This window comes from Pteropus vampyrus, unplaced genomic scaffold (genome assembly GCF_000151845.1).
Source record: "Pteropus vampyrus isolate Shadow unplaced genomic scaffold, Pvam_2.0 Scaffold139, whole genome shotgun sequence".
NCBI lineage: Eukaryota > Metazoa > Chordata > Mammalia > Chiroptera > Pteropodidae > Pteropus > Pteropus vampyrus.
The window spans coordinates 3,825,668-3,846,100 of NW_011888920.1; the positions used below are offsets into that span (position 1 = coordinate 3,825,668).

General features: G+C 35.2%; 1 protein-coding gene across 1 annotated transcript in view; it reads right to left on the reverse strand.

Moving 5' to 3' along the window:
* LOC105297479 (rho GTPase-activating protein 20-like) overlaps window positions 1–20,433 on the reverse strand; it is a 67,943-nt gene that overhangs the window by 45,519 nt on the left and 1,991 nt on the right. Inside the window, exons 2-4 of the mRNA XM_011368164.2 lie at window positions 19,182–19,264; window positions 10,378–10,542; window positions 6,457–6,606 (exon numbers count right to left, since the gene is read on the reverse strand). Of these exons, the coding sequence (XP_011366466.2) occupies window positions 6,457–6,606; window positions 10,378–10,542; window positions 19,182–19,264 (398 nt within the window). The remainder of the gene's footprint in view (window positions 1–6,456; window positions 6,607–10,377; window positions 10,543–19,181; window positions 19,265–20,433) is intronic.

Sequence of the window (20,433 nt, forward strand, 5' to 3'; positions counted from 1 at the left end):
AGATAATCATGCTAAGCAAAATAAGCCCGACAGAAAAAGTTGAAAATCACATGATATCACTTAAATGCAGGATATAAACCTAAAAGCAACAAATGAACAGGACAAACACACAGAGACTCATGGACATGGACTATAGACTAGTAGTTACCAGAGGGTAAAGGAGAGTTTGGAGGTGGGAGGGAGACAAGTTATAAGTGGTCAAATATGTGGTATCAGAAACAAATCTAACTATGCAAGGTGAACACACAGTGTAAACATATATATGCCTTACTGTTAAAATGTACAGCTAAAAATTATTGAATTTTGTTAACCAATGTCACCTAAATAAATAAATAAAATTTATTTCTAAACTTCTAATAGAAATAGGAAACCATACTTATTTTCTCATTCCAGAAAAATACAGTTAACAAATATTTGGAATTTGTTTCTAACTTTGTTGCTTAGCAATTTTCTCCATCAGCCATCTCCTGGATTGGTCATCAGAAAGTGTATTACATCTCTTTTGCTAATGGCCATGCAATTTTCATCTTTCACAATTCCTTACTATCTTTTGATGTATTCCTCTTTCCTAAACCGATTTTCTAAATTCATTTATGTTAAATCTTGGATTTATTTAGCAAAAATCTATGTTGAAAAATAGGTAAGTTTTCTTTAGACCTGTTAACTTTTTTCAAAGTAGTTAAAGAAAACTGCCCCTTTAATATAGTATTTTTTTAGCTTTTAACTTTTTATTGACACAAGATACGTAGAGAAAACCGTACAATATGTAAGTGCACAGCTTGAAGAATTTTCACAAACTGAACATACACATGTGACTAACACCCAGATTATGAAACAGAAAATCAATTTGGAAGGTCTTTTGTGCTCCTTTTCAGGCACTAGTTTCCACTATTTTGACTTCTAACAGAACAGAATAGTTCTTCTTTTGGGGTCTTTATATAAATGTAACCATACAGTATTACTGTTTGGTTTCTGGCTTCTTTCAGTCAACATTCTGTTAGTGAGACTTATCCATATTACTGCATGTGACTTTAGATTGTTCATTCTCATTGCTGTATAGTGATCCACTGTTTGAATGTACATAACACATTATTTTTTTCAGCACACATTACTTTAAAAAGAAACAGATTATGAGGTATGTCAGGTTAATTTATTGAGATTGATTTGTGTAGTCTTCTTGTATTTTCCTCTTTCTCCTGCCCTTACAAGAAGAGAAGACTTCTCTTCCTTAGTAATTCTTAAACTCAGGCATTTTTACAGAACTAGAAACAGAAGTATTCCAAAATCAAGGTTACCTTAGAGTTTCATAAACACTCAAGCTCATCAATAGGAACAAGGAGAAGAGAAAGCAGTATATCCTAGAGAAAGGGTAAGGGCAAGGCAGAGTCAAAAGATTCCCTCAGATTTGGGAGGGGATAGATTCTGTCATCCCTGGCAGTGAGCTGGGAACTATATGTCACACTGTTGAGGTGCTGAAGGAAACAGAAAGGCCCCAGAGGAAATGGTTGTGAGAAGCAACTAGGGAGGCTTGTTGCTAGGCACCAAGGTTTTCATAATGGCAAAGACACCTGCACCCCACTTGTGGCAAAGAATGTGCATCTCTGAATGTAAAAGGGCTCTGGGCATAGAAAAAATTATGTCACTGTGACCACAATAGACTGAAAGTCAGAAGCCCTACACCTATTTTGGAGACATCAGAGAAATCTTCTGTATTCTGGTTCTACCCTAAGAAAACAGGGGTTCCAGTTAAGAAAGAAATTTGATTTCCTAACAGCCTGGCAAAATAGGCTCAAGATGGGTTGTAATTTGATCAATAACTAAACAGGCTTTTCTTGAATAAATACCTGTTTGTAGACTAAGATTTGTACTAGGTACTTAAAATATTTTTCTGATTCCTCTTGTAGATAGTGCATCGTCAGATTTAAATATTTCCCGTGTCTTTTGAATAACGTTCCCATTTTACTATACAGCAGGTCCTCAAATAATGTCGTTTCATTCAACACTGTTTCATTGTAATGCTGATGAGAAAAAAAAAAAAAACGATTCCTGGTTGGGACCACTGTGTGTGGATTTTGCACATTTTCCCCATGTCTGCATGGGGTTTCTCTGGGTACTCTGGTTTCCTCCCACATCCCAAAGATGCACATATTTGGTTAATCGGTGTTTCTAAACTGTCCCAGTATGAGTGAATGTGGGTGTGTGTGTGTGTGCTCCCTGTGATGGAATGTAGTCCTGTCCAGGGTTGTCGCGCCTGGGACACTCAAATGAAATAAGCAGAATGAAAAACAATTATCTCAGTTGTCTTCATTACTCTTTCTTAAATGTATGTATAGCTCAGATTTATTTCAATGTTTAATAGTAGAAGTGTTTGGGGTCTTTATTTGGAAGTTTGGTGATTTTTTTTTTTTTTGTGACCAGAAATATGCTCTAGGAACTTAATTCTTGTTTATATCAATTAGCTGACAGCAAAATCAGTTTTGTCGTACATCGTTCTGCTTAAAGTCACAGTTTCCAAGAGCCTATCAATGACATGAAATAAGCACTCAACTGTACAGTTAATCTGTAAAATTGAGTTGCAGTGCCTATTTTTCCAGTAGATGTAGATTCTCAATTTGTAAATCAAGGTACAAATAGTGATAGAGATATGAAATTAGTTTTGCCTTTTTTGCGAGGTAATGATCTCTCCAGTTTCCCAAGTTAAAGAATGGAAAGTTCACACTGATTGTTCTTCCTCCAGTTCGATTCAATTAGGAATTCATCACAGATTCTGGCAGTTGTTTGTCAGTCTTGTATTTCAAAGCTATTAGTCTCTTTTTGTTTCTTTATAGATATCATCGTGACTGACTAGGAGAGACTGCTTCTTGAGCTGCTAGCCTGATGGCATTTTAAAGTGACTGTGACCTAGAGTTTCTTAATATTTACTAAGATCTGTACCAGTTCTGATGTTCTTCAACCACCACCTAAAGATCTGAGCTTTCCTCCAATATCATCACACTTCAGGCTGCGAAACTATCAGCACTTTTTTTTTTTTTTTGTAAGTTCAGTTCTGCATTTCTCAGGGATAATTTTGCTGGAGACAGTATTCTGGGTTGCAAGTTTTTTTCTTTCAACACTTTAACGATGCCATTTCACTGTCTTCTAACCACCATAGTTTCTGATGAAAAACCCACAGTGATGCAAATTGTTGTTCCCCTATATGTAATGTGTTGCTTTTCTCTGGCATTTTCAAGATTTTCTCTTATTTTAAGTTTATAGCAGTTTGTCTATAACATGACTAGGTGGTTTTCTTCATACTCCTGTTTGATGTTCACTGAGCCCACTAAATCAATACACTTTATGTCTTTCATCAAATCTGAAAGGTTTTCAAAGCATTGCTTCAGATAGTTCTTCAAATATCTATTCTGACTCCTCATCCCCTTGCTCTCCTCCTTCTGGAATTCCAATTACATGTATACTATACCTGTTGGTATTTTCCAACAAGTCTCTGATGCATTTTTCACTAAAAAAAAATATTTTCCTATCCTTCAGATTGGAAAATTTATATTGATATATCTTCAAATTCACTCTTTCCACTTTCATTTCCATTCTGCAACTAAAGCCGCACAGAAGATATTTAAAGTTTAAGATGTAGTTTTTAGGTCTAGAATTTTTATTTGGCTCTTAATTTTATATTTTTTATTTCTCTGCTGAGATTGCCCATCTTTTCAGTTATTTCAATAGGTCTTTCCTTTTATCTACAGAGCATAATTACAAGAGCTGCTTTAAAGTTCTTTTTTGCTAATTCCAACACATGGATCACCTAAGGGCTGGCCTCTTTATTCTCTTTTCCTTTTCCTGATTATTGGTATGTAAAGAAGTTTTAGATTGTATTCTGGATATCTGAACATTTTGCCTGATTTCTGTTGTGTTTGTAAAACAGTGCTGATGTTTTTGTTTTAACAACTTGATTAGAGTCAAGCTGCAAACTCTGTCTCATCTGTGGTGAGCAGTGCCTCAGCTGAGTTCTTTTAGCCTTAGCTTTAAGCTCCTCTGAGTCTGCTTCATGTGTGTGCAGTCAGCAATCATCCACAGGCTTGAGCAGAGTCTGTACATAAAGTTTAAAGCTTTCTTTCTCTGATACTCCCCTTTTTTGAGATTTCCTCCCTCATTTTGCTGTGGCGGTGGCTGACCCAGACTTTGTCCTCTGGTTCTTCAGCAAAAAGACTGCAGGTTTTTGTCAATTCAGTTGCCCTCCACCATGATGTGATTGTTGCCTGCCCTCAGCCTAATACCTTAGAAATAGGAAACTCACTCAGAACTGGTGCTTCCTTCAAAGTTTCCATTCCTCTCCAAAATCTCCCAACTTTTGTTCACTTTCCAGAGCCTTCAGGTAGGTGGCTGTATTTCATTCAGAGTTTACAGCAGTTATCTATAGCAGGGGTCCCCAACTGGGCCCCACAACAGAAGATGAGTGGCAGTGAGTGAGCGAAGCTTCATCCGTAATTGCAGCCACTCCCGGGCACTAGCATCACCATCTCAGCTCCACCTCACATCATCAGGCATTAGATTCTCATAGGAGCAAAGGTTGGGGACCGCTGATCTATAGGGCGGTCAGTCTATTAAGACCTCACTCTGCCAGTACCAGAGGTAGAACTCTTAAACCCTACTTTGTTTAAAGTAATCTTTCAATTTTGAAATAACTTCAGATTTTCAGAAAAGTTGTAAAGATAGTACAGAGAGTCCCTGTATACCTCTCACCTAGTTTCAGCTTCTTCTAATGTTATTCTCCAACAATATCATGGCACATTTGTCAAACTAAGAAACCAATATTGGTCCATTACTATTAATTAAACTCCTGACTATGTAGATTTCACCAATTTTTCCATTAATGTTCTTTTTCTGTTCTAGGATCCAATCCAGGATACTACATTGCATTTAGTTATCATGTCTCCTTAGTGTCCGACCTGTGACAGTTTCTATATCTTTTCCTTTTTTTTTTTTTTTTTTTTTTAAGGAGAGGCAACCCTTGGTTGACCTCACAGATTGACCAGCCCTCAATTTGGGTTTGTCTGATGTTTTCCTCATGATGAGACTGGGGTTATGTATCAAGGGGTACAAGATATTCACATGATATCACCAGTGATGTTAACCTTAATTAAGTGGTTAAAATTTTCTATTTTTTGAGGAATACAATGTATATAAAACGCGTTTCCACATTTTCCCTTCTCCTTAAAAAACGTTTCATGGAAACCTCTTGATTAAGGATATCATGTAGTCCTGTCCCTCTCGTGAAATTGCTTCCTTTCATCAGTAAGTCCAAGGAGATTAAGCAATTGGAAATGACAATATCTAGAGAAATCTGTCATGGAAAAGAGGATGTGCAGAGAATGATACAAACATACGTTTCTTCTAAATAAGTTCTTAAAAACTTGTGATGGCCAATAGTGCATAACAGAATTTAATGGCATGCCTTTCTTTTATTAGAAGATGAACAGCTTGGAAAATTTCAGTTATCTTGTTTTAGGATAATGCCTGAGGAGTTTGGTGGTAGTGGGGAGGGAAGAAGCAAAACACAGAACATTGTGTGCATGTGATAAACACCAATTCTTTAAGTGGAAAACAAATACTGGCCTTGAGGGTACAGTTGTTCAAAATCAAAATTATAAGTTTCAGTATGCTCATCTTAAACTGGAAAGTGCCAGTTTAGCATGCTGAGGATAAGAGCACAAAGGTTCTCTATTCATATACTTTCCAACCCTATCCTAGCCCAAGAGTGAGTCTCAGAAAACTAACTTTCATTTCTTGAATCATAAATTTGGTCTTGATTGTCACATCTCTATAGATACCAAAATCAGAACCTGATGTACAATTTAGCCATCCCATTATATCATGACAATAATTTTATTTCTATAGTTAAAAACAATTTCTTTAGAAAATTTGGGAGTATAAAAGTTATTCAAAGTAATTCAAACTTAATTGGACTATTTAATATAATTTCTTTCAGTAAAGGTCTATTTCAGTAGTTTGAAAAGACCAACTCCAAAGCTCAATGTGTAAAACAATACCTAAACATTAGGGAAGGGAATGTTTGGTGGTGGAGGTGGTGGGGGGTCCTGGCACTCTGATAACTATCACTCCTCCATAGTCCTTGAGGTGTTTCAGTAAGCCCCTTTAAAAATCTCAAGTCAACCAGATAAATGACTCCCAGAGTTCTCAGTATTAACCATTACCTTTCACATATTTTAATAAAAAGCTTCTTGGGAGAAACATATGGCATGCAAATGTCTTTATTGAGGGTGTGCCGAAAGATGAGTTACTGCCTGCAAAATAACTCAATCAGAATAAAATATTTTCCTTTAAAACTTAGGAGGACAAAATTTAATTACCGTTTTTTTCTCTCTGTCCTAGAAATTACATAGGTGACTGTGTTTCACAGTAGCTAACCCATGGAAATACAGGACAAGCTATGGTTCTCACCTGAAAGTGGCCACAAAGTTCACCATGGGCCAGCCCAAGACAAAGGATTTCATGCTATCGGTGTTACCTCCTTCCATTTCACTGACACAGTTTGCTGTCCACATGTCACTTAATTTTATTTTATTTTTCATCTTAAAGTTGTTGTTATACCTAAAAAGATAAAAACCAAACAGGACTTCTTGTTATTTTGATTTTTAAATTTTATGAGCGTTTCTGTACTTGCGATAAGAGGACAGTTTAAACTAATCATGTGCAAAGAATGTCATTCATTTTTTTCAAAGTTTCTGATTTATTCATTTATTAATATTTGTCTTTTTTTATTTATTTTTAATTCTTTAATGCCACCACATATTTGAACCCTTTTACCCCATCTACCTCCCACCTCCCTCCTCTCCCCTACCCTCTGGTGTTATTCATTGTTTTTATCTTCAGTGCCTACCAGAGTAAACTGTAACATAGTTGGCTACCTTGGCCCAAAAAGACCTTTAAAACATTTGGTGCCTCATGCCTGCATTTACGGCAGCAAATAGTCATAAACTGGTTATTTTACTTTTCTATATGTTGAGCATTGCATTAGGATCAAAATCTTAATTTTAAATTTACTGCAGTTATAAAAAATTAATTCATTTACTATTTATAATTTGCTTACTTCCAAAAAGATTTGACTGCCTGAACAAAAGATTAAATATGCATATTATTTATTAAAATATTTATAAAATTTTCACCTTAACAAAGAGAGAATGGTTACAAGATTTTCTAGTCTTTAGAAGCAAAGGTTATTTAAATTTCCTATCTTAAGATTTTGTTTCCACCATTTCTCCTTATATTCTGGCTGAGAAAAAAAAGAGGCCAATAAGTATTATATTTAAGTAGAGTTGACACAATTAATATTTATCTCTAGGGACCAAGAAGGTGACCTATTTTAAGTCGGCAATGAAATTGCTATTTGACAATTTCTACCTAATTCCCCTTAGAACCCTAAAATTGATACCACCATCTCTCTTGACCTAATCACAGATTTAATGCCCATAATGGACTTGAGGCTTAAATCGGTAGAAGGCACAGAGGAGGATACAGAGAATGCTCAAGGTAACCTGGGTACTTCCTATCATTTGGAACCATTTGTGAAAACACTAAAAGCTAAAATGAAATCAAGTTATTCCAAATGGAAGAATTCCTAAAACTCCTCGCGGAATATTTAAAGCTTAAATTCTTCAGTAGAATTTATAAAATGAAAAAAGATTTCGCAGGAACTACACATGAAAGATAATTTAGATTCAGAGTATCATTTATGCTTCCTGTAGGACACACTTAATATGAGTGTAATAGAAAAGCACATGGTGGCTCAGTGGCTTCTTTCTGTATTTCATTTCAATATTTTCCACCTAATTGTTATGGATCTTTTCATTTTTTTTTTAATGAAATGCTCAATTGAAGAAAAAATCTTTCTTTTTTTTTTTAAATCTGATTTCCTGATGGTAATTGGGAAATATAAAACTGAAACTACAAATCTTTTGGAAGAAAAGGTATGCTTCCATTTCTGTTTTTACACACTTTGTATTTTTTAATGCATTTCTCTTTCCATATTAGATACTTCAGATACAATGTAAGAACTGCCACATCTGTTGACCTGGAAAGTGTCACTCCAATTATTCTTTCTCAAAATCAAAAAAGTGTCTATATTATCTACTTCCTGATACAAAAAAAAAGGAGGTGTCTAAAGGTGTAAAAAATGACTTCCCTTCTAATGGCTAATTGGCTAATATTTACTGAAAACTTATCATGTACCAGTAAGTGTTATAAATACTTTACACATATTTAGTTTAATCCTCAAGCATTTTAGAGATAAGGAAACAGAATCATAGAGAGATTACCAAACTTACCAAGAGTCAAACAGCTTAACTAGCAGAGCTAGAGTCTTGAACTTGAGCAGGGCTGAGTCCTGAGCTTCTTTATACTCTTAACCACTATAAATCAAAAAACCCTGAATGGGAGTACCTTTCCATGAAGTTTCCTTCAGTGTTTCTATCGTCAGCCTTACTTATTCATCTCTGTATACCTACATGTTCTCTCTCTCTCAAGGAAGTTGTATTCATTACCCTCCACCCACCAAATTAACTTAGATGACTCATACTTTTTAATATCATCAGTGAATGTAGAGATAACTTAAAATAATCTTTTATGAATTGAATCTCTTAAATAAGCACAGCATTAAATCAATTGATATAGATCTTGGCACATCATAAAAATATTTAAGTGGGTTATTTAATTTCCAAATGTATTTAAGTGGACAAAAAGAATGATCTCCAAAGCAGTATGTGGAAAAAAATGGTGTACACCATATGTGAGAAAGAACAACCAAAATAAAAAGTCAGCTATAGAAGTAGATCATAGGCCCAGATTTTGCCAATATAGAAACAGCAATTTTCTAGTGTTAAAGAAACTGTATTTATATAAAAGGTTTTTAGCAAAACAGAATATAGGTTACATGAGACCACTTAGATGCTAGCAATATTCAGAACAATAAATGACTTTGGGTAGGGAACAAAAGACTTCTACTCTAAATATTATCATAATTAAAATAAGCCAGACAGAAAAAGTTGAAAACCACATGATATCACTTATATGTGGGATATAAACCTAAAAGCAACAAACGAACAGAACAAACAGAGACTCATGGAGATGGACAATAGACTAGTGGTTACCAGAGGGTAGGGGGTGGTAGACCAGGTAAGGGGGTCAAAAATATTGTGTTGACAGAAAGAAATCTAACTATGGGAGGTGAACACACAATATAAATATATATTTGCCTTACTGTTAAAATGTACAGCTGAAACTTACTGGATTTCGTTAACTAATGTCACCATAAAAAAAATGATAATAATAAATTTAAAAATAAAAAATAAATAATTTCAACATACGAATAATACTCGTGACTTCTTTTGTAACCTATGGGTTATGAGCAGCCCTGTGGAAAGACCCACATGGAGAGGAACTACAGCCTCAGGTCAGTAGCCAGTGAGCAACTGAGGCCTGACAGCATTCACAGGGATGAGCTGGGAAGTGGATTCTTTGGCTTCCATTAAGCTTTGAGATGACTATAACCCTGGTCTACAACTTGACTGCTTTTGAGGGCTTTTGAGCCAGAAGTACCAGCCAAGCCAATCCCAGATTCCTGATTCAGAGACACTGTATGAGATGTTTTCAGGAATAAACTGTTGTAATAATAAACTGTGTATAGTAATAAACTGTTTTGGGGTAATTTGTTATATAGTAATAGGTAATAATTAACACAGCCTACAACCTGATCCTTGTCTATTTCTCCAATATCAACTCATATTACTCTCCTCCTGCTCATTATGCTCTAGTTACACACATAGGCCTTCTTTTAACTCCTCTAAAGGGCCTAACTTTCCCCACTGCCTTTGGACCTAGTGTTCCCTACATGTAGAATGCTGATCCTCTAATATCTGAATGGCTGGCTGCTTTTCAACCTTCAATCATTTTTCCCCCTCGCTACACCTACCTAACATATATCCCATATTTTACTTCATCCAGTACCCTATTTTCTTAGCACTAATCATAATCTATAATTTCTTCCTCCCCTGCAAATTAGAATGAAGCACCAAGAAAGCAGGAACCATCCCATCACATTCTTCATTCATTCTCTGTATTTATTCAGAGCATGGCACAGGGTGAGAACTAAATGAACACTTGGGGAATGAATAAAAATTGAAACTTTTTTTTTTTTTTTTGCAAAAGCAAAAACAAAACAAAACACAAACATAGAACTTACTTCAGATATTAGATGGTAATAGAGGCCAGACATTCTTACAGTAAGCACTGAATAGAAAAATTATCTTTGTTAGTGGAAATACAGTTTTGTAATGATAACCAGAGGAGAATGTAGAGTATACTTACTTAATTTGGGCCACAACAAAGAGATCATTGAACAGGAAAAGATGTCGCTCCTGTCTCTCTCGGCCTCTTTTGAGTTCTACCCTGCCATCAATTAGCAGAGTCCTATTAGAGCACATAAATGATGACACAAATGCACATATGTCCATGCTGGAGGAAGGACTTTGCCTGTAATAGACCAAACACCCAGATGTTTAGTCAAATGATCAAATTATAGTTAAGAAATATAAAATTCTGTAATTTTTTTAATGCGATGGCATCATTTCCTAACAGGTCCTCAGTCTATCTCCACACAGTAGTCTTTCACATTTCATTACAAAAATTTCAAACATAAAGCAAAGTTGAAAGTTTTATAAGAAACACAAGTATACCCTAACCTACATTCTACAATTAAAATTTTACTATACTTGCTTTATCATATATCTATCAAGTATCTACCCTTCTGTCTACCCATTAATCCATTTTGTGGCATTTCAGTGTAAACTGCATACAGCAGTACATTTCCCTTCAAATACTTTAGCATGCATATCATTAAGTAGAGTTCGATCTTTATAATTTTGAAAAATGTATGCACAAATCTCAAGTATATATTCCCAGACAAATGTATTCACTTGTGTAATCTAACCCTTATCAAGATATAGAACATTATCACCACTCCAACAGATTTCCTCTGTCCCTTCTCAGTTGTTACATAAATTAGCTGAAGACGGCCTCTGTGTATTGGGCCCTAGGTTGTTTATTTCTTCACTGCAGGCTGAGACTCACTAGCTCAAAAGTCTGCTGAAACTCAACTCAAGTTTTTATATACCCAAGTATTTTAAAAATAGCCCTAACAAGCAGATTTTCAGCCATGTATAACTTGCCTGCTTTGCATACTCCACAAAACTATGACCAACATCTGCTAGCCATTGATAAAATATAGCCTGGTGGTTGTAAGACCCTAAATCACTACCACCCCTTGGAGATCTATGACTCACAGACTCCCCACATTGCTACTGAACAACTTCACCTAGACATGTAATGTCCACGGACACCTTCCCCAATCTCCATCACCTCGGGAGTTCCCTTGCCCACATCTCCTGATGGATGATGACCTTTGTCCACAAGCCTCTATGACAGTCACTCTCATGCTGTGAGGGACCTCCTTTCTCATGCAACTCTGTCCCAATGGTTATGTCTTTGTCCTTGGTCAGCCCCCAAATCCCTCGAATTCCTTACAACAGTCAATCTCCATCCTATTACTCTCAAGGCAATGACTATTCTGACTTTTTTCCCCCACTGAAGATTAGTTTTGCCTCTCCTAGAATTTCACATAAATGGAACCACAGAATGTGTCAGGGTCTCCATCAAGGTATATTGTATAAGAAGCCATGTCTTGTCATCTCAAGTATCTGGTTCTCATGGCAGCCACACTAAATGAAGATTTGGGCTTATTAATGTTTCTTGGGTTTGAATAGTATTGGTCAGAGTGTCTGATCTCCCCTGGGTATACTAAAAGGCCAAGGACCATACGCTATCCTGATAACTCTCTGAGGTAATGCCTGAGTGGTCAGCCATTCTTTCCTCTATTACAGTTGTTAGTAAACCATGGTCCCTGGCAAGCAGCATCAGCATCAACTAGGAACTTCTTAAAAATGGAGTGTTGGCTCAGTATTCTGTATTTTAACAAGCCATTCAGATTCGAGTGCATATTGAAATTTGAGACCAACTGCTCACTCATGACTCCATAACACATTCTGGATCTAACACTCTAAAATTCTACAACTCTGTACCCAAAGTAAGTAGAAGTAGCATACATTTCTGCTTCAAGTTAGGTGAACTTCTGAGAGTTGTTCCAACATTCCTTGTGTTTTTCAAGCTACAGTTACTTTCCTAATATGTAAATACTATTATGCTCAGTGATTACTAATTAAGTACATACTATGTATAATTTAAAGAGATGTATAAGTGAATAACAAGGCAAATAAATCAATCAGGGTCCTTTGAAAGAAAAGGGAATAAGAGTTTCTATGCTTGATATTATGGATTGGAATTAAGTAGAGAGAAAGGCTCATATTCACCATCGCAGAGAAAAATCTTTTCTATTTCAAATTCTTTTGGGATGGGGGAGCAGGAGTGAGCATAGTGGAATTTTTTATTAGGTAGTGATTTTCAAATTTATAGAAAACAAGAATGAAATTTCACTTGTTCTTGTGAAAACTGAGCAAGGACAAGGTTAGTAAACAATGAATGGATGAAGGAATGGCCAAGTTAACATTTTATATAGTTTTAGTTTCTTAGCTGCCTGACAGGAAAGCATTGCAAGGTGAAAAAATCATTGTTTGCATTTTGGTTTTAGGTATTCAATAAATAACTGATTTTTGATCATAATGATAAACCATTAGATAGCAGTATGTATGGTTTAAACTAGGGATCCCCAAATTATTATTCAAAGGGTACAAAAGGAAATATATTAGGCTTTGTGGGCCATATGTTCTCTGCTGTCAACTACTCAACTGTCAATTTAACAAAAAATCATCCATTGACAATATCTAAATATATAGATGTAGTTGTGATCCAATAAAACTTTATTTACAAAAATAGGTAGGCCTGTCTGGGCTATGGTGTGCTGACCCCTGGTTTAAGTAATATTTTTAAAACATTTAAATGCTTAGAAATAACAGTGAATCTGAAGCAATTAGGGAATTAAAAAAAATATATTTTTTGGTTGGGGTTAGCAGAGGCCAAAGGTTAATTAGGTTATTTTATTTTAAATGGCTTACATCCTACTAAATCAATATTTATCCAAGTTTTAAATATTTATCTTTTGACTTTAGGAATTTTTCCTGCAGCTATACAAAACAAGTGAGAAAGATATTTGTTTATGGACATTTGCTGCAATATCATTTCTAAAACTTCCTCTTTATTAAAAACAGTAATAATATAAATATCCATCAATAAGAGACTAGTTAAATAAAATATTGTACCAATGAAAGTTGCCATGAAAAAGACTAGGGGTAGATCGATATGCATTGACCTATATGTACTTTGGAATGATAGCTAAGTAAAAATATTTCAATTTGCAATTATATATATGTTTCCATTTGTGGGAAAATACCTATTACATATTTGCTTTGTGCAATTATGAAATTTTTCTGTAATAATATACCAGAATCATTCATGGTTACATCTGCTGAGTAAAGAAGAACCATATAATAAATACGTGCTTTAAGATATTAAAAAAAAAAGACACCAATAAGTAGGTTGAAATCTCTTAAAGAAAAAAAATCATTAGAGGCTTTGAAATAAAATTTTAAGGACATTTCTGGTTTGATAAAATTATTTTGAATTAAGTCATTTGGGAAATCAAAGAGAAAATCATTTTTTATGAATGCTCAATAGAAAGAAATATTAAAATAATATTTTAATCCAGTATGTGGTTTTTCTATATTGAGATGGCTAAACTATTTGATAAAGTTTAACTTTTATTTTTAAATCCCAAATCATAGTCCAAATTTACAAATAATTTGCTCTGTTACTTATATATTAATGATTGTCTACAGTGCATTAAGCACTATTGAAGGCACTGGGTATATAACACCACATCATGACATGAAATACTTTTAAAAGAAGTAAATATCATCTGTTAGCTTGCAATAAAATATTCTCATTCATCTCTTTTTAATAAAAGTACTTCCAAATTTAGATAACTGAGCTTTCTAGATAACCTGGTTATTTATTGTACTGTACCATAAATGTCTGTATCCTGGTATGTTAGCAGTATCTGACATTTAATAGGCGTTATCATTATTTGTTGACTGAATGTACTACAAACGTGCTACTTAGTACTTAATCATATTATTATCTTTTATGGTCTCTGCTTATGTTGTATCCATATGCCATGTTTTCCCAAGTGGATGGCAAGCTCCTACTGAGCACTTTAATTACACTGTGTAACAAGGCAGGATCCATGTCTTATTTCTGACCCCGTTACTAGAACTATGCCTTGCACAGAGGACTCAGATATTTGCAGAATGAAGAGCTAAACAAACAAAATGATGTCATTAGTTTCTTCTCCATTTACAAAAGTAAAGTGGAAAAAAACACTCAATTTATCACTCAGAATCCAAAACCAAACCGTAAAGGCACTTCACTCTGAATCTGTGTTGTTAATAACACCGGAGTAGGGCACAGGTGGGAAGGGAGGGTCTCTCTTTTGGTGGGTGATTATCACAGGTCCAGTGGAGCACAGGGTAAAGCAGGTAACCAAGTTACTTGAGGGGAGGCTGACCCATTTGATTAGTTGCTCCTCCCGTTCTATACCTAACTTTATGATTGTAGCACCTTTACATCCATGCCACTCCATTTCTAGAATTATTTTCCATTATTGCTCCTAAATAAAATAAAAGAGGAGGAGAGGAGAATTCCAGAAAGATGAATATTTGACCTCATGCAACTTAGTTCATAGGGGCGGAGCTTTGTTCAAGGGATCAAAGTGTTTCGAAAAGTGAGAAAAAGCTAAAAGCTATTAAAAATGACCTGAGCCAACTGTTTCTCTTGCCCTGGTTAACGGATTCTAACTTAGACTCTCTCCTCTCAAAGACTCGGTTTTGTGCACATGTACAAAACCATGTGCAAAGATGCCCAGAGTGGTTTTAGAATTCTAACCCCTGATACAAGGGCAAATCTTTCAGTTTTGCTCCTTACAAAATACTCAACAAATGTTTGCTGAACTGAAATCCAACTAAAGATAAACAAGAAGCATTAAGGCACTCACATTGTAAGTGTGATATAAGATTTTTGTTAAATACAATTATTAAAAGTATATCAATCTTTATGCTGCCCTGTCACATGATGTCTAACTTTCTCATGTTGAAATTATCAAGCAATCAATCACATTGATCATAAATTAATGCTAACTAACAAATGTCTTAGTTTCTATTTTGTTCAAAGTCTTTTAAAATGTTAGTAATAATTGAACTACTTATAAATAACTGCTGGTGCATGTTAAAGCATGAAACCCACATATTAAAACCTAGACAAAATAAACTCAACTAAAACCAAACCACATTTTGAGTCATTTTAACATAGCTAAAATGACATCATTGCCTTAACAAAGCAGAAAGCACGCACTGCATCTACGGTGGTAGAGCTGAGTACACACACATGTGGCCTAATTTAATTTCAGACTGTGAAAATTTTAGTGCGCTGCTGTAAGGTGTTTTTTATGACCACCATTCAGCACAAGTGCTTAAAGCAATATTCCGTGTCATAGAAGCTCTTCTGGAAAGAGGAGTTAGTGGAAAAGTACTCTACCATTGCCATCATTCTCAATATAATTATAGTGGAGATACATTCCAATGTCCAAAGACACAGCAGTGCAGTCTTCTCTGGTCACCTGAGCCGGGAGTTCCAGGTGTGTACTTTGTATAGGTTGTGTGTGCTCTCTTATTGAGGTTGAGCCTTAGCTGCTGTTTTAACGTCAATGGGAGGGATTGGCCCTCAGGCTTATTGCCTGTGAAGACCGGGCATCTCCATAAGGTTATTCAGAACATGGCTTCCGCCAGAGCAAGTGCTCAGAGATACAGAAAGAGTGTGAAGAACAGTCGAGACAGAAGCTTGGTCTTTTATGACTTAATCTTGGAAGTGATACCCATCATTTTTGTCATATCCTATTGGTTACACAGATCAATCCTGATCAATACGGGAAGGGATTAGACAAAGGCGTGAATACTAGGAGGTGGGATTCACTGAGGCCATTGTTGAGGCTGGCTATCAAAATGACATTATGACAATAAACAGGCCAAAAACCCCACATAAGCAAATGCTCGACCTCTGCCCTGAGAGGGGATAAAAAGGATACTTATTTCTCAGCAGTGTGACAGACACACTCTTGGAGGTGTTTTAAGAGTAGCAGTAAAAGGGTTTGCAATGACTGTTCATACTGTTTCCCATTCTCCTTATGACTGAGTTTGGGTTAGCATAAAGAAACAAAATTGAAGAGTTGGGGCTGGTGGAGGAAGTAAAGGATTCATTTTATATGATGGAAGTATTAGATTCATATTTTACAGAGGAAAACAATGAACTCAGAGATTAGGTAATTTATCTAATGCCATGCAGAAAACCAGGATGGAGACCCAGCACTTGAACAGTCAAAGCCCAAGCATTTCTGCAACATCACAATGCATCCCTGGCATTGTCTTTCTCTCTTCTCAGCAGCAGTAAGCAGAGATTTAAAAGAGAATATATTTTAAGTACCTAGTACAAAGTCTTGAAAACAGCAGGGACACAGTAAACTAATTTGGAGGTGAGGATGGAGATAGGTGAATAGCAACTTAAAAGTGCTAACAGAATGTAATTTTAAACAAAAGTGGGTACATTTTTGTGTAATTTCTATAAGGTGGGCTGAATACCATATCAAAACAAGTGAATTTCTCCCTAAGTTATTAATGAAGAAATATCACAAGAATGCCAACATACGTGGTATTTCCAGGCCACATATATGAATTCTTGTGGTATTTTGCTACATGAAATAACTTCCTAACAATAACTCAGAGTCGTTTTGTTAAAAAGAATCTCCCTTTTTCCCAACCCAGAGTTTACAAATAATACCAAGGAAAAGGAAATTATCCTATTGGCTACTTAAAGGAAGGCAGGAAAGTCAGAAACTACTGTGCTAACTTATTAAGTTCCTATTTTGGTTTGGAAATGGAGTCCCTTGTTCATTTACTATTCATCCAACAAATAATAACTGAACACCAGGTATGTACCAGGCGTTACTTTATTAATAAATGGCAAGGACATTACAGGGAACATGACATAGTGATGCCAATGCAGTGGGATGAGTGCTATGATTATGATGAAAAGATACACAAGGTCCTACAGGAGCATAGATGCTATTTATGAAGGTTTAGAGGATTTCTCAAAGGAAATAACTTTTGAGCCAATGTTACAGAGTATAGTGTGTTTAGAAAACTGCAAGCAATTCAGAATGATTAGAATTCAGAGTATTTGTAGGGAATGTAGTGAAGTCTTTTGATTTGATTTTGACAAATCATAATTATGTAGCTACAGAACTAGAAGTAAAAGGATTTTAACAGATCATAAGTTCAACACCTCGTTTTACTTTTAAGAAAACTAAACCTTCTAATATAGTACACAGAGTCTAACCATGAAGACAATTACTACATGAGGTCAGATTGTCCTTAAACGCAGAAATGAACACCATCGTGTTTGAGAGTTAAAGCCGCTGAGTGCAGCCATGTTGAAAAACCACTAACCTTAGCATGAAAGATGTCACCTGCTATACCAAAAAATATAATCATTACTTAGAGAAATCACCTCCAGCTGATCGGATAGTGTCTACATACCCAAAAAAATAATGCGAAATCTCTAAACTGACTCTCCTTATATAATCTATGGGTCGATCAAAGAACACTGGAGATAAAACTGTGTTTAACACATAAACACAGTTAATTCACCAGTTAACTTTCCCCCTCTTTTAAACCTAGCTCTTATTCATTAAATTCAGTAAAAATTGAAGTACAACACAGCTGTTAAATTAAAGGATTCTTTTAAATCCCTTGCCTCCTCTCTTTACCTCCCCTAAAAAATACATCCTCCTGAGTTTTCTAGGTAATCAAGGTCAAACTGTGAAGATATAATATTCTCTTTTATCCACACTTAATGCAAAAATACACTAATTCAAATAATTCAAAGGTCATTTATATATGGCAATGAAATGTATTACTGTATTATTTACTTGGCAGAATATCTTTCTAATTAAAATTTGATTAGGCTTCTATTAAAAGTCATTTACATCTCCTGATCAACCCAATGACTAAAGCACGTGTCTTTGGGGTAGGGTAGTGGGGCTGCCAGAGTCTGAGAACTTGCTGAGTACTAAGAATGACCTAAGTACTAAGTATTTTGAAAGTTTCATTAACTGTAATTTAGTTATATAATATATTTTGGCATTAAAATAATGCCATGCCTTCATATAGATTTTATGTTAAATCAGCACACAGAAATATCAGATATATCCTCACTTTAAATAAAGGTGATAAGGATTTCTCTTTACATAAAAGGATTCACAGATTAGGGAGAAATCATCACGAGATTCCTCTGAACATAAACTCCTCTGAGTTGAAATGCCATTTGAAAATTAATAAATAAATTAATTATTGAATATCTATTTAATTTCTATACATTATGAAAGATTTCCTTAAAATGTCCATTGAAATAGTATTCAGCTTCAACAGGTGTAATGGTCATGTCAATAGATATTTAGCTTGTTTTTCCATTTCAAATTTCACTAATTAATTCACTAATTAATTTAACCAATAATGCCTAAAAGAAATCAACATTCCACTTTTTCATAATCTTAATCTGAGTATCTTTCTTCAAATCTAAAACGAGTAACAACTTGCCTGTACCCATGCACAGGTATCACCTTATGATAAAAAATAGGCAAACGTTTGTGTATAATCATTTGTGGTGGTTAAAACAATTTAAAAACAATTTTAGTATTATGATTTCTAATTCTTTCTATAAATTTTAACAGTATGTAGAATTTACATTTTTGTGTACTACCTGGTGTGAGAGCCAACTCTGAATCAGTTTTAAAACAATAGACCATACTTACCAGCTCTAAAAGGCTTTATGATTCGCAAAAAGAATAGGCTTTATTAAATAACCTCAGGACAGAAGTCATATTTCCTACTATTAAACAGAGGGATCTGGTGCTGATAAAAAACAAACAAACAAACAACCCACATATAAAAAAAGGTAGCACATACAAAATGTGTAGTATAACGCTTTTCACTTACCTGTTACTAGGCTGTTTTTGTAGGGCTCTATTCAGGGTTAGAGATGGAGCACTCCTCCTCCTTTCAGATAGTGTTTTTATTTTCTGTTGGGGAAAAAAAATCAAAATGAAGACCACATAGCTTATAAAGAAAGTAAATGCCAATTTTCAATCCAATTCAGTAATTTTTCGCCTATCTCTGCCTATGAAAGAATTTGCAATCTCATTATGGAGATAAAATAATAACATCTAACAAGAATACTAAGTGTCAAAAAGTGATATAGACAGAAAATAAGCAGGTTAAAGACTGACCACAGTATTTGAGAAGAGCAATATCACAATTATTATCATCTTTGCAGCTAACATAAATATTGCATATTATGTGTCAGGCCCTGGGCTAAAGACAGAACTGTGTGATCTCATTTATACTCCAAAATGCATCAAAGTCAGTTCCATTATCTCAGGGTAAGCCCCGAACTGGGCTTCAAGAAAAGACAGCATTTGAAGAGAACAAGTAAAGGGACAAAAAAGTTAAAGCAAAGGATGGAGACTAGACTCTAACACATTTAATAGATTTGTAAATTAAATTATTTATACTTTTGTGAATCACTCCTTCAAATAAATATTTTTGCTATAATTATTAAAAAAAACAACTTTTTTTTCTTTTGTAAGTGGTACATAAACATAGAATTGACTAGATATTTCTGGTACTCTGTATCAGAAGACTTCAAATTTGTGGTAAAGGCAGTAAAACAACGAAGTTCTGAATTTAAGACATGTTTTTACTTTTGGCTCACTTTCGTCTTTCTGTGAGACATCTACTTTGAAATAAATAATAAACGAGAGCATCACTGTAATGCAGCAGACTGGGCACATGGCTAGTAGACATTCGACCTACATGCCGGACCCTGGTTCTACTACTTGACCCTTCAGAATCGTCTCCATAAAACTGATACCCATGACAGGCTATAGCAACTGAGAGAATGTCTAAGAGTCATGGCTGAACCTCTCCCCTGTTCTAACTCTATCTCTAAGCACAGAGAAGCCCATGGTCAGCAGTTCCAATCTTGACAAGACTAGCTGTAAGGGGGTGAAGCCAAGGTGACTCTCTGAATGACCTCCCGAAGATTAAAAAACTCTTTCGGATACAATTTCCATGGGAAATAACAGTTACCAGGCCCATGACTGTTCAAAGCTGCTTCGCTGCAACGACTGACGCACCATTAACAGCTGCCACACTGCCACGAATAAACGGACCAACTGACGGTTCAACA